We start from the raw sequence: 13,765 nt of genomic DNA on the forward strand, positions 1-13,765 counted from the left end.
CTCAAGTTTACAGGAATTGATGTGTCTGAACCAAAATGTGACAAAAGACCAAGCTGTTAAAGGGCGCATATGGTCACGTGTGAGAGCAAGGAACAAAATCACTGGGCATGGGGACTACTGGGTTCTTGCCCTGGCTCACCTCCAATGGATGTGGGACTAACTTCCCTCCCCTGGGCAGAGGTTTGGCTCAACTGACTGCAAGGGCATGATCATCTGCCATATTAAGATTAAATAAGCCGTTTCCATCGATCTATCTGCATCCTTAAAGATGCCATGGCCAGGGGATCAAGACGATGGTTACAATCCAGGATCTAGAAAAGGTGACATTTCAGATTAAAAACCTATTGATCCTATAGTGAGTCTGGAAGGCGACCATGGAACCCCCTCCATCCCAAATTTCTTGTTCTGCCAATCTGCCCGGTTCCTGCAATTCCACCTTGAGCATGCCATTGTCTTGGGTTAAGCATTGCTGTCTCCCTGCTGGTCTTTCAAAGGAGGCAAAGAGCTGTGGGGATCAATCACTGTCCTATTTTGAGGAGTCAGGGAGGGGAGAGCAGTTGCTGACAGCTGCATCCTGGTTCCCAGAATCGATCTCAATTCCCAGCCAAGATGTGAGTTTTCTCTCTCTAATTCCCGAGAGGTTTGAGGCGTTACAACAGAAAGCCCTTCTCTCCATTCTGTACTGATTGCTCTGCACCTAGGTTCTGTAACTCAAAAAGCAGCATACCTAGTGGAGGAGCATAAGAAGCCACAAGGCAACCCAGACGTGGGTTCCAATCCTAGCTCTTATACGTACTAATATGTCATAAGATTTGTGAACATTAGGGCAGTGGCTACTGATGTATCCCCAGAACCCAGCACAGTCCCTGGCACATAGCAGATGCTCAATAAAAATCAATGTGAGGCTATCAGTGTGTTTTTGGGAAATGTCTTCAACCCCTTTGAACTTCAGCATCTTCGTCTCTAAAGTGAAGATGGTTTTACCCAGCAGGTTTTTATGGAGGATGAAACAAGATGATGGATGTGACATCGCTTCTGGCTGCTTGTCACTGTGCCTGAAAGGCCATCACACATCATTCCTTCCCAATCAAGCACCAGGGTCTGGGCCATCACCGGTGCATAGCAAACTGCCTGCCATCGACTAGAAACTCACCAGCTGTTACCACCCACCAGCCACGGCTGAAACTCCACCCTTTCCCAGCTCCCCATGTGTATGTGACCTTGGTCCACAGCTCCAACATCTGGGAGCCAACCAGAAACTCATTCAGTTATCCAGATATTTGCTGTATGGGCGCCAAACATCTGCACAGTGGGAACCATGGAAAAGATAATCCTGGGATCCACCTCTCCCAGAACTAGGCATCTGGGTTGTGGGGGTATTCGGGCATCAGGTGTCACTGGACTTTCTGCCCTTAGCATCGCCCAGTGCCCACCACAGACCTGGCGCCCAGTTCCTTGCTCCCTCCAGGATTTCTAAGTGGAAGGATAAACACAGGAAGTTTGTGGTCACGGTCCTACCAGCCAAATCCTTAACAGAGTCCTGGTCCGGAAAAGAACTACAAAACAATGCAGGGGCGTGTGGTGGGTGGGAGGGGAGGCATCTGGTTCCTTTATTTTCAGGCTGCAATTAATCAGACAAAGAGGAAAGGGGGAAAAGGCCAGGGGAGATAAAAGCACTGAATGGAAACCTCCTTGGTTTGGGAGTGCTTCTGATGGTGCCAGGGCAAGAGCTACATAGGGGCTTTTCCAAGTGAGCTGGGGGCCTCAGTATCCACATCTGTTAAATGGGGATTGTCTTCTCCCACACATTTCATCAGGATAGGAAAAAAAGTGTGAGAACACTTTGGAAACCGTGTACTGCAAATAGTGATTGTCTTTAAACTCGATGATGATGATGATGATTTGAGAAAACCAATGTTAGCTTATGGTAATTTCTCCATGTGCCCAACAAAGGATCATGAGCACGGTTCCTGGGCTGAGCACCGCTCTGGGTGCCGAGGATACAGAGGGGCACCAGACACACAAGGACTCCTCCACCCTGATGGAGCTCCCGGCCCCATAAAGGGACAGACTTAAGGCAGCTAACACAAATACATAAAGGTCCAGATGGCAGGAAGTAGTGTAATGGATGGAAAAGGGGGTCTGGTAGTGAATAGGGATGGGGCTGCTTTACCTGCAGGGAGGGCTCAGGAAAGGGCTCACTCAGGAAGGCTGGGACCTGAAGGAGGAGGGGGATCCGGCCATGCCATCAGCAGTCTGGGAACAGCCAACGCAAAGGCAGGGCGGGGTGCCTCAGTGGGGAGCAGTAGATGCTGAGGATGGAGGAGGCAGTGCCGAGCCTCTAGGGTTTTGTAAGCCCCTATTAAGGGGTTTGGCTTGGTGTGCTCTGTGACGGAAGCTCACTCTGGCTGCTTCATGGAGCGTGGGTCATGGGGCGTGAGGCTAGAAGCGTGGAGACCAGTGGGGAGGCTGATGTACTTCCATATGAAAGTGGGTGATGTATGCGAGCCCTACACTTGCTAAGTGCTTATGTGCCACATCTCACTGAATCCTCACAACAGCCTTGTGAGCTCCAGATTCTTCTTATACCCATCTTACAGATGAGAAAATGGAAGCTTTGGAGATGTTGAGCTTCTTGTCCAAGTCATAAGGCATTAACCCTAGCTGATGTAAGTGGTGGAGCTGGGATCCAAGCCCGAGCATTCTGACGCCTGAGCCCACGTGACCCTGTGTCATAGCCATCAAAAGCCTGTTGAGTCAGGCGACAGGGCTGGGGTGACCCCTGGGAGTCCTTCCTGAGATGCTGCCTTTCTACTTCCCTCTGAGTTGTTCTCTTGAATCAGATTGAAGCCCCCAGACTTGATTCTGTCCAGAGCACCAAAGGAGGTGGGGAGCCACTCCTGCAGACACTGTGAGCTAGCTAATTCATGAATTTTAAATTTTATTTAAGAATTTACTTTTCAAAATACTTTTATTAAGGCATAACTTACTGCAGTAAAGTGCAATAATCATATATGTATAGACAAATGAGGTTTGATGTATAAAGATAGCCACATCACAACCACTACCACCTAGATCCAGATAGCATCGTCACCCATCTGTAGGACGACTGTGAGGGATAACATTTATGCCCCAAACATGGCATGTTTCTGCCTTGTACCAGGGTTTTCCAAGGCCTCCTGCCTTCCCTTTACAGGATCCTGCTGGAAATACCCCCAGTGCCCCTCAGATCCTGGGCAGGGGTGGTTTCAGGGTAGATTAGCACCAAACTATGAAAAGAGTAGCTCAGTGAATGCCCAGGTCTCTAGAATAGTGGGTGGTATGGGATCTCGCGTCCCAGCAGTGAGTGAGCTGGGAGGTCCTGCTCCGATCTGCAAAGAGCCTCAGTTTCACCATCTGTAAATGGCGGGGCGGTGGGGGGATGAGAAGGGATGTGGTTTTTAAGATTCCCAGGGCTGTGAGGAAATGACAAGCCCATCCAGACACCATTTCCTTCCTCCGAGAGGAAAAAGCAATCCGTCAAATCCCCCCACTCCCATCTCCTTAAGATCCAACACTGGATGGGGAGCATATACTTGCCTTCCTCTCTCCAGGGAGGGATCTCATTAGAGGATAGTTTGTGTTTGCAAGTTGCTTTCGAGTCAAACACACTTGGGTCTGTCACTTACTAGCTGTGTGACGCCAGGCAAGACGTCACACCTCTCTGAACCTTCATTTCCTCATTTGGAAGTGGGGAGAGGAATGGCTCCTACCACAAAGGTGGTCGTAAGGATTCATCGAGTTAATATAACCAAACACTTGGAAGATACCCAACCCCTGGGCATGCTCCATTAATATGACCTATTATTATTGTGAGTATTGCTTTCTTGAAGCTTTGGGCACAAAGTAAGCATCCTATACACCTGTGCTTCTTCCATCCTTTACCACCTTTTCTCTTTGCCCCCTCCTGCCGGTTAACCAGGACTCTAGAGCAATAGCTGGCAGCCTTCCAGGGGGCAGTGGCGGGGGCGGGTGGGGTAGGAAGAGACTTCTGGAAGATCCCCAGGACAGAGCTCGGGTGACCTCCAAAGTCAAACCCTAGTCCAAGCACTCAGAGTCTTGTCTGCATAAATTCCCCACAGCCACCACCCGCAAAGTGCAGCATTAATGTGCCTCCGATCTTCTTAGGTTAATATATGTATTATTTATAGGGCTTTATTATGTGCTCAGAGGACTCCCCTGAGAAATGTAATTGTGCATTGGGAGGTAAATTTGAATAATATTTACAATTAATTTCCATCAATAAAGCAATGCACCGAGGCCTTTGTGCAGCTGAAACGGCCCTGGGTTGGCTTCCCGCTAACCGCTCCCCTGAGAAAGCTTGGGTAGCTTGTAAGCATCTCTAGGATAGTCCACTTCTCTTGAGCTCTACCTCTGCTCCCACTGCACTCACCTGGAGCTGCCCCAGCCTCCCAGCTTCCCCTTCTCCCCTGCCCCAGCCTGTCCTGCCCAGAGCAGCCCCCCACCAGCTGCCCGCATTGGGCATCATTGCAACATGCGGATCTGAGTAGGTCACTGCCCTGCATGTGGCCTCTGCTGCCCTCCTCCCCATCCTGTCTGCTCTGTGCTCTTCTTACACCCTCTGCTGCGGCCCCAACCCCCTTCAGTCCCTCGCCATCACTGTCCCCTTCCATGCTGTTCCCACCCCCTGGAACACCCTATCCGGCACCCCTCCCCACTGCCCACCATTGAATCAGCACCTACCTGTCCTACACATCTCAACTCAAGCGTTGCTTGCCCGAAGAGGTTTCCCTGGTCTATGGACAGGGTCAGATCTCTCTATAATATGTGCTGCTTAGTGTGGTGGTTTCCCATCGAGGGTGCGGTTTTAAAAAAATTATTGGCTGTCTCTCCCACTAAGCAATGAATGAGCTCTTAAGGACAGAGACTGTGCATGCCCTGATCATCCTTGCATTCCCAGGGGCCTGGCAAACAGAAGTTATTAAATAGATTTTTATGGAATAGGTGAACGGGTGGATATAGAATCATTATGTAAATCGGATGGGTGGGTGGATGGTTGTTGGGTGGGTGGGTGGGTGAGTGGATGGATGTTGGTGTGAATGGGTGGATGCTATCTTGAGCCAGTTACTAACAATCTACTGCCTTCGGTTGCTAAGAAATTGAAATAAGTGAAGGGAATGCTTTTTAAAATGCAGATTCTTTGATGTCCTAAATTTGGGGAATGGTAGGGAATTTGGGGCTTCCTCCTGCTGTCTCACAAGACTGCTGTGTGACTTTGGATAGCGCACTACACGTCTCTGAGCCTCACCTGCTGCTCTGTGAGGTGAATGAGGAAGGCAAGAGTGTTTTGGGGGGGCAGGAACATCTGGCATGGAGCCCCACTCTTGCCTCAGTCTCTTTATTCAAAAGCAACTTTGTCCTCAAAGGGAGAAAGCAAGCCCCCTCCTGAGTTATTTCATGGTGGGATAAGTAGCTTCGTGGTTCCCCCTGGTCCTGGGTACCACCTGCAGCAGCAATTTTCCAAATCCAGGGTTTGGCAGCCACAGGACCAGGGCACCCTGGCTCCAGCCAGAGCCCAGCATGCCAGGGAGGAACAGGAGAGGGAAGGGCTGGGGAATCAGGGGCCACCTCCATCCAAGCCAATACCAACTCTGTTTGCAGCAAAGGGCAGCTCTCGGTTCCCTCATCTGTGGAAGGGAAATGCCCTCATGGCTCTCACTGTTGGATTCCCTCCTCTCCACCCAGCCTGGCCCCTGAGCCCTCCAGAGCTGACTTCAGGGGTAGGCTTAAGCCAGACTCTTTCCTCTGACTTCAGCCAACACCACATCCAGGTCACTGTCCCCTCCTGAGCTCCTCCTCCATCCTTTTGCTCCCTCTCCCCCCATCCCGTCCCTCTCTCTCTCCTTCCTCCCACAGGCTGAAGAAGCAGGGAGCTCAGGCAGCTGCACAGACGGGTTCAAAGCCTGGCTCTGCTGTTTACTAGCTGTATGACCCTGAACAGGTGGGGTCTGCAATCCCAGCCTTCCTTTCTGCATCACCCATGTGGCTCTGCTGGTCCTCTTCTCATTTTGGGGTCTGATGAGATTGTGAGCACCTGACACACAGTAGATGCTTAATAAATGCCAGACTCTTGCTTTCTCTCTATTCTGCATTTCCTCTGTGCTTCCCGCTCTCCGGCCTCCCAAACACCACCTTCACTTCTTGTCTTTATGCCTGCTTCCCCCGTGAGCCCTCAGTGCCCCCCCCCCGAAGCAGCACTGACACCAAAGGGGGCCTCTCAGGCACAAAGCACGTTGGCTGCCTGTGGAGTGAACCACAGGACTTTTGTATGAATGACCTGTGAGATCCTCGGAAGAAGCTGCAGGGAAAAGATTCAGGAGGATATCATGGTTGCATTTAAGTATTTAATGGGAAACTCCTGGTGGGGCAGCCAGAAAGAGGCCTGACCCCAAGGAGGAAACAGCTGGTTTGGATTTCACTCCTGTTCATCAACTTCTCCAACGACAAAATGATTTCCTGGCTCCGGGATCTGGCCTGGCCTGCACGCAGCCCAGGAGGAGTGGGGGACCCAGCCAGAGCAAGTAGCACCCGGGGGATCAGAGCCTGAGTGGCTGATGACCATCTCTGGGGCCTGGAACCTGTCCTACACTGTCTTGTGCCTTACTTGCTTTACCTGTGAAGTTGGGGAGGGGGTGACAAGGGGCCCCGGGCAATATTTCAAGCTCCCTTTTTGCTCTCAGATGGTCCAAGCTCAGATTTCTTAAAGCCGTTGGTCGCCCTTCTTGGGGTTAATTCAGAGCTGCCTCATCATAAGCACAATGACCCAAGGAGGGAAGGAACAGTCTGTCTCTTAATGAGGTGTGATTACCAAACAGCTCACGGCCTTGGGAAGTTGTCCAGAGCTGTGTAGACATTACATCTGTTCATTGCATCTTGTCAGGGAATCAGCTTCACAACAGCAGCACTTGGAAGGGAAGAGGATGTGGACACTTGGAGGCTACACGGCCTCGGGCCCACCAGTGACTGCCTCCGGCCTGGCTGCTTTGCCCCCACTGCCCTCCCTGGAGCTCTCAGGGGGTTCAGGAGATGGAAACCCTGGTGGGCACGTGTGGAGGGATGTCGGGGAACTAGAGGCCAAGTGTGCTTTCTTTGCCATGTTGGGTCATTTTGGAAAACCATTTGCAAAGCTGGCTTATAAGTCATGAAGATATTTATAAGAATCTGCTGAGGAATCAATATTTATAGTCAAACCCCCAAGCTTCTCTTCAGACCCTGATTCTGTAGCCTTATTCGAGCCAGACAGACCTCGTTTCAAATCCAGGTTCTGGCAGAGATCAGCTGGACGCCCTCAGGGAAGTAACTCAACCTCTCTGAGCTTCAGCTATACCTCATATGTAAAAGGGAAGTAATAACTGTACCTAACTCAGGGCTGCCGGGAGGAATAAATGAGATAACGCATCAAAGTGTTTAGCATAGGGGGTGCTAAATAAATGTAAGCTATCATGACATTCTAGAATATTCTCAATAGATACATTTGCCATTAAAAAAAAACCAACAACAAAAAAGGTTCTGGAGCCAGAGCTGGGTTCACATGTTAACTCTTCTACTGCGAGTCTCTGAGTGAGTTACTTACTTCCTATCCTCCCCCCGCCCCGAACTGAGCCTCAGCTTTGTCATTTGTATATGGGACAGTGACACCCTGGCATAGGAAGGTATTGGTCCTAGTTGATAAAAGGCAACAGGGCTGCACCAGGAGAGGCTCCACACGGCTGCAGCACCCCACGGCCTGCATCTCGGGAGCACAGCACAAGGCGTTAGTCTCCAGGCCCTGCTGAGTTCAGAGACTGAGCACTGGGACACGCTCTTCAACCTGCGTGGCACTCCCAGGTTGATTCCCGAAGCTGGTTTGAGCAAGGCTTTGAGGAAGCTGAGGAGCAAGAGAGGCCCTCCTCTGGGCCTCCGCCCTGGAGAGTTTTATTCTGAGCCCTTGTAGCCAGAGTCAGTGGACCAGGGAAGGGACAGTCCCCATGATGGGGTGGAAGCTACAGGTGTTGCTGACCACTGTGACCCAGCCCTGAGGTGACAAATGCCAGGTGAGAGCAGGGCTGGCGGGGAGGGGCTGGCACCACCCGGATCCCTGAAATAGCTGTGTCCCAAAGCACCATGACCCTGGGAAGTTCTAAGGTGAGCACCTGCAGGCTGCCTTCTTTGAGGGCCTTAGCCCTCTCCCTCCTCTGCTTCCCCAGGCCCCAAGTCCTTATGGTGACCCCACGTGTCTTGCCTTCATGGAGAGCCCGCATGGCCTCTCAGGACCTGTTCTCTGTGTTCCCAGCTGATCCGAAAGCCAAATCCATGGTTCTGGCCATGCACAAGCTCATATGTCCCTTTCCCCTCCCTCCCTGGTAACCTGTGCATCTTCACTTTCCCGGCCCAGAGCAATGGTGTGGGTGGTGGGATTTCTGGCTGGTTGGTGATAGAGGCAAATGGGCTGAGGTGTGATTGGCATCACACAGAGTCTGCTCCGACCTCCCCTTGCTCCTACCAGGAGAAGACACCTTGCAGAGTGTTTGACATTCCAGGGGAGCACACAGTAGGTAGCTTTATCCCTCTGTCTTATTCTCATCCCAGTTCATGGCAGTGACTTTGAGAATTCTCCTGTTTTTGCTTTGTGTTGGCCAAGGCTGGTCTCCCGAGAAGTATGGGATGCTGGTGTAAGTTGGAGAGCGTCATGGCATGCCCTGCCCACCTTGCCTCTTGAAGAAAGGAGTTCGAAGCTCTGGACTCCCAGCTCAAAACACTGGTCAGCCCCCTGCAGACTACAGCGGGCATGGGTGGATATTGAAGATGTTTCTGCCCTGGTCTTGAGAAGCCAGAGCTTTGGGCCTTCAAGGCTGGAATGTCTGTCCATCAGGGGTTCCCAGCAGAGCTTCAAAGCATGCTGGTCTCCCTGTCATTCATTGATGACATCTTGGTAAAGCTCCTGTGGCTGGGGTAGGAGGAGTGGACTGTGTCCTCGCTCAGAGCATTGACCAAGCGGGAGAAGAGGGCCACCTTGAACTTCTTGAAGTCCTGGCCCATGAAGACATACAGAATGGGGTTCATGCAGCTGTTGGCAATGGCAATGGCCGTGGCCAGGGGCAAGCCCAGGCTGAAGACAGAGCCGGGCATGGCGGCGTGGTGTAGCTCCAGCAGGTAGAGCATGTGGTAGGGGCACCAGCAGAGGAAGAAGGTGGTGATGATGGTCACGATGACCTTGAAGGGCTTCCTGGTCTTGGCCAGGCGGTTGCGCCGCAGCTTGCAGACGATGGTGAAGTAGCAGGCTGTGATGATGAGCACGGGGACCAGGAAGCCACAGAGGAAGCGGGTGACGGTCACCACCATGTGCCGGCTGAAGCCCACGGGGTCCAGGCGGGAGTGGGCAGGCCACGGCGCGGAGCCGGACGCAGACAGGCTGAAGTTGTTAAAGCAGGATATTTTCTCGTGCACGAGGGCTGTGTCCCGGAAGATGAGGGACGGGGAGCTCAGGAAGAAAGCCAGGACCCAGATAAGCGCGCAGGCCACGGAGGCCAGCCGCACGCTGCGGTGGTTCTGGGACCAGACGGGGAGGAGCACGGAGATGCAGCGGTCGAAGCTGATGGCGGTCAGCAGGAAGACGCTGGTGTACATGTTGTGGATGAGCAGGAAGTTGCTGATCTTGCACATGGCCGTCCCAAAAACCCAGTGGTAGTCCATGGCGGCGTAGGCGATGTGGATTGGGAGGAAGATGTTGAACAGGAAGTCCGCCACGGCCAGGTTGAGGAACCAGACGGCGTTCACCGTCTTCTTCATCTTGAAGGTAGCGATGACGATCACCAGCCCGTTGCCCAGGATCCCGAGGAAGCAGACGATGCTGTAGACCACCACCAGGAAGATCCTGGCCACCTTGCCTTCCAGGGGAGAAGACTCATCCAAAACCATGATGGGGTCAAAATCATCCGAGTACTCATCGTCGTAGGTGAGGGAGGTGTTGTAATCCTCGTCCCCCATTCTCTGCAAGGGGAGACAGGGGTCAGTAGGGGGACCGTGACTGGAACTGGCTCCAAGAGCTTGGCCAATACCAGCCGGGTTGACATCTGCTCTGCCTGACTCTGAGCAAGGCCGGTTCGGTATCCTGACAGCTTAACTACTTACTTAACTACAAACCCCATTTTACAGATGGGGAAGCTGAGGTCTGGAGCCAGTTACTTGCCCAAGGTTATGCAGTGGGCAAGACGTGGAGCCAGGAGCCACACCCCTGCTTCAGAGTCTCTCCTCCTGACAACCCTGTTTGCTGCCTGTCTGGGGCCCCCCTACTAACCCCCCCTGTCTGCTAACGCCCCCACTCTAGCGAGGGAGACAAGCATTTGTCAGATTCCTCAAATCATGGTAACATCACAATGATGCTCGGTGTCATGAAAGAGGGGTACATAGTGCTGGGAACTTGGTTCCGAGCATGTTTCCCAAACCCAGGAAGTGGCCATGCTGGCATTCTCTGATGCCCCACCTCATCATGGGTCCCACATTGGTGCCCTTTGGAGGCATTTGTTCAGCCCGCAAAAGCCCCTCACCGTTCACTGTTAGGATGTCCGAGGCTCTCCGATGGGGGTCCTTGGCCAGTCAGTGCCTGGGCACAGCTAGAAACACCTGCAGGAAAGGATGAAGAGGCAGCGGTTGGATCCAGGTCTGAGTCAACGGGCGGGGGGACTCAGAGCGAAAGAGAAGATCTGTGGTCGTCACCCCCGATTTACAGAGTTGAGGAAGCAGAGGTTCAGAAAGGCTAAGTGATGCCCAAGGGTGGAGGCTGGGAAGTGGTGGAGCACCTCGAACCCAGATGAACTGCCAGGCCCTTCGTCCCCAGCCCCACCCCAGCACACCCACAGATGGGGGCCTGAGTCACGGGCGGGTGCCGGGGAAGGCACAGGGCAGAGTGTGCAGATGGCTCGATGCAAGTGTGCTGCCAGGGCAGACCCAGAAAACACCATTCCAGTTGCCTGGAAGACAGAAGAGGAACAGCCCTGAATACCCACTATGTGCCAAGAACTATATAATTCCTTCATTTTGTCTTCCCAGGTCTCTTTGAGGCAGGTGTGGTGCCTCTTGCTTCGGATCTGGGGAACGGAGACCCAGAGAGAGAGAAGCGTCCTTCTCACTGGGTGTTCCCCGAGCCCCCTGGATCACACACAGACCCGCTGTCACAACAGTCTGGGGAGGAGACAGACATGAACACATTCGCTAACCACCTACCATGTGCCAGACAACTTAAGTGGCACTTTGGCCAATTCCCATAACAACTCTGTTGGGGATTTTCCCAATCTAAGGAAGAACAAGCTGAGATTCAGGGGAGTCATCAAGCTTGGGACGTCTTGGAGGCGGGCTCATAGGCACGGTTCAAACCCAAGCACTGGGAAATCGGTTCGGTGTTGGCACACAGTAAACGCTCAAAGAATATTAATGATTCCATTAGGGCTCCGGGGGTAAACCACTGAATTCCAAGCCGGGATTTGAACCCAGGGCTCTGGGTTCCAGCCCATGCACCTTCCACCAGCCCATCCTGACACATGGGCTCCAAGCTGGCCAGACTGCCAATCGATGCTCCGTTATAGATAACTCCAACCTTCCACCGTGTGCATGGATTGCTGGTCCTTTAATGGGCTCAAGGTTGTATTTTATTTCAGAGAAGTCATCTTCCGCTTTTATTAAATAAAAGCCACTTGGACAATCCCCTTGAGAATCGCGGGTTCAAGGGACTCAGAATTCAAGTATCACCCCACTTGGGTGTCCTCCTCCTCTGCAGGTTGGTGGGATATTCTAGAGGTGCCCAGTGAGGGGTCCCCCAGGGATTCCTGTGGTCCTGGAATGCAGAGGGAAGGTGGGAACCGTGTGTGTCTCCCGCCCTCGCCCGTGACTGGGGGCAATGTGACTGGTGTTCGTGACAACGTCTGCCAGGGACTGTGCCCAGCGTTTACCATAGCCGGCCTTGCCCTGAGGGGGGCCAATGAGGCTGAAGGTGATGAAGACTCTGGGCAGGGGGAAGGCAGTCAGAATGTGAACCAGGTCTGCAGAACCAGGGCTCTCACCATCGCCTTATGCTGCCCCCCAAATCACGGTCTGATGACTGCCACCAAGTGTGTCCTTGAGGATGAAATGACTGTGTCCACACTCCCTGTGCCGCGCTGTGCAGGCCCCAGGGGCGAGAAAATGGCTTTCCTGGGGTCCCATCCCACAGGGGCTCACGGCCAGTCACAAGGCACAAGACAGAGGCGCTCTGGGGCTGGTGCTAGGCCAGGAAGCCTGAAGACCCCTGGAGGGGGGCGTTCCCCAGCCTGGGCATTGGTCCTATGCTGCTTGGGGCAAGCGGAGTCTGAGCTGAGTTTTAAAGGACAGCCCTGAGCTCAGAGGCTGAGGGGACATGCCAGGCCGCTCCCTGCCCTCGTTGGCAGTGGGGGGCGGGGGAGCCCCAAGAGGAGGGTGAAGAGGAGTGGGGATCCAGCGCTTTGCACAGCATCTACAGAGATGCCCTGGACACAGATAACGTCATGTCTGGCTCTCCGGCGGGGCTGGGAGCAGCTTGGGGTCACAGGCCATGTCTCCTCGTCTTGGAGCAGGGATGGGGCTTGGCAGGCTGAGGCGGTACAGGGTGGTGCTGACATCCTCTGGGCATGTCCATCCATCCACCCCCTCAGCCTGCTAGGAATTGGGTGAGTCAGTGTCCCCAGTTGGTGTGTGCCCTCGCCCCGAACCCCTCGGCCCTCCCAGGAGAGTGTTTCAACACAGGCCTGCCCTCCGCCTGTCCCAACACACATCCCCCTGCCCTGAGCCCGTTTCTGCGCAGCCTGGGCACTACAGGGAAGGGGTCAAGGACATAGACTCAGAAGCCCTGCCAGGCTGCCAGCTCCCAAAGCCTGGGTCTGCATGAACCTCCTGTGACCTCGTGCAAGTCTGTTAGCTTCACTGCACCTCAGTTGTCCTATCTCTAAAATGGGTGTGATGGTCACAGTTTCTAATTCATGGAATGGCTGTGAGGCTTGAATGTCCCATGTAAAGTTCTTAGAACAGGGAAGTCACTATGCTGTGACAGTTGCTGCTGTGTCCCAGGATTCCACCCTTAAGTGTCTCCTAAAATGGCCTTTACCTGGGACGGTAGGAGGGGCCGGGAAGGCTGCAGGACCACTGTGGTCCTGCCCACCTGTCTCCCCATTTCTGGGCTCAAGGGCAGATCAAGGGCAACACAGGCCAGGATTTTGCTTCTCTAAGCTCCAATCTCTTGGTCTCTCAAATAAAGGTAAGAAAGCCTCCCTCATGTTGTTGGGTCAGGCGAGGCGACCGTGAACCCTTGGCCAATTGTAAACTATAAAGAGCTATAAAATTCTAGTTATTTGTATTTCTTAAACAAATACTCAGGAGGCATCTGAAGACAGTGCATGCAACCATAGCTCCCGATCCATCGTAGGCGTATACCAACACGCCAACGTCACTTGAGCCCTCAGTACATGCCAAACGCTGCTCTGCCAGGCTCCATGCAATGCTCCCAACAGCCCTGAGGGGGTGACTCTAATTTGCAGGTGCAAAAATGGAGGTTCAGAGAGGTGAGCAACCCGCCCAAGGCCACACAGCTGGGAAGTCAGATCTCCAGGGACCCCCAGTGAGCAGTGTCTGGGGCTCCCCCTGCTTCCCTGAGGGATTAGCAGTCCCCAGTCCTGCCACTCACCCCTCGGAGCTCTCTAAGCCTTAGCTTTGAATCCAGAGG

At 53.3% G+C, this 13,765-nt stretch overlaps 1 protein-coding gene across 2 annotated transcripts in view; it reads right to left on the reverse strand.

Moving 5' to 3' along the window:
- Positions 1–6,390: 6,390 nt before the first annotated feature.
- The window catches only part of CMKLR1 (chemerin chemokine-like receptor 1), a 48,192-nt gene continuing 40,817 nt past the window's right edge, over positions 6,391–13,765 (reverse strand). For both annotated transcript variants that reach the window (XM_072723011.1, XM_025986648.2), the window contains 2 exons: positions 10,587–10,662; positions 6,391–10,029 (listed from right to left, as the gene is read on the reverse strand). In XM_072723011.1, the coding sequence (XP_072579112.1) occupies positions 8,929–10,026 (1,098 nt within the window). In that variant the 5' untranslated portion in view covers positions 10,027–10,029; positions 10,587–10,662 and the 3' untranslated portion in view covers positions 6,391–8,928. The remainder of the gene's footprint in view (positions 10,030–10,586; positions 10,663–13,765) is intronic.

Source organism: Vulpes vulpes, chromosome 10, assembly GCF_048418805.1.
Source record: "Vulpes vulpes isolate BD-2025 chromosome 10, VulVul3, whole genome shotgun sequence".
In the NCBI taxonomy this organism is placed as follows: domain Eukaryota; kingdom Metazoa; phylum Chordata; class Mammalia; order Carnivora; family Canidae; genus Vulpes; species Vulpes vulpes.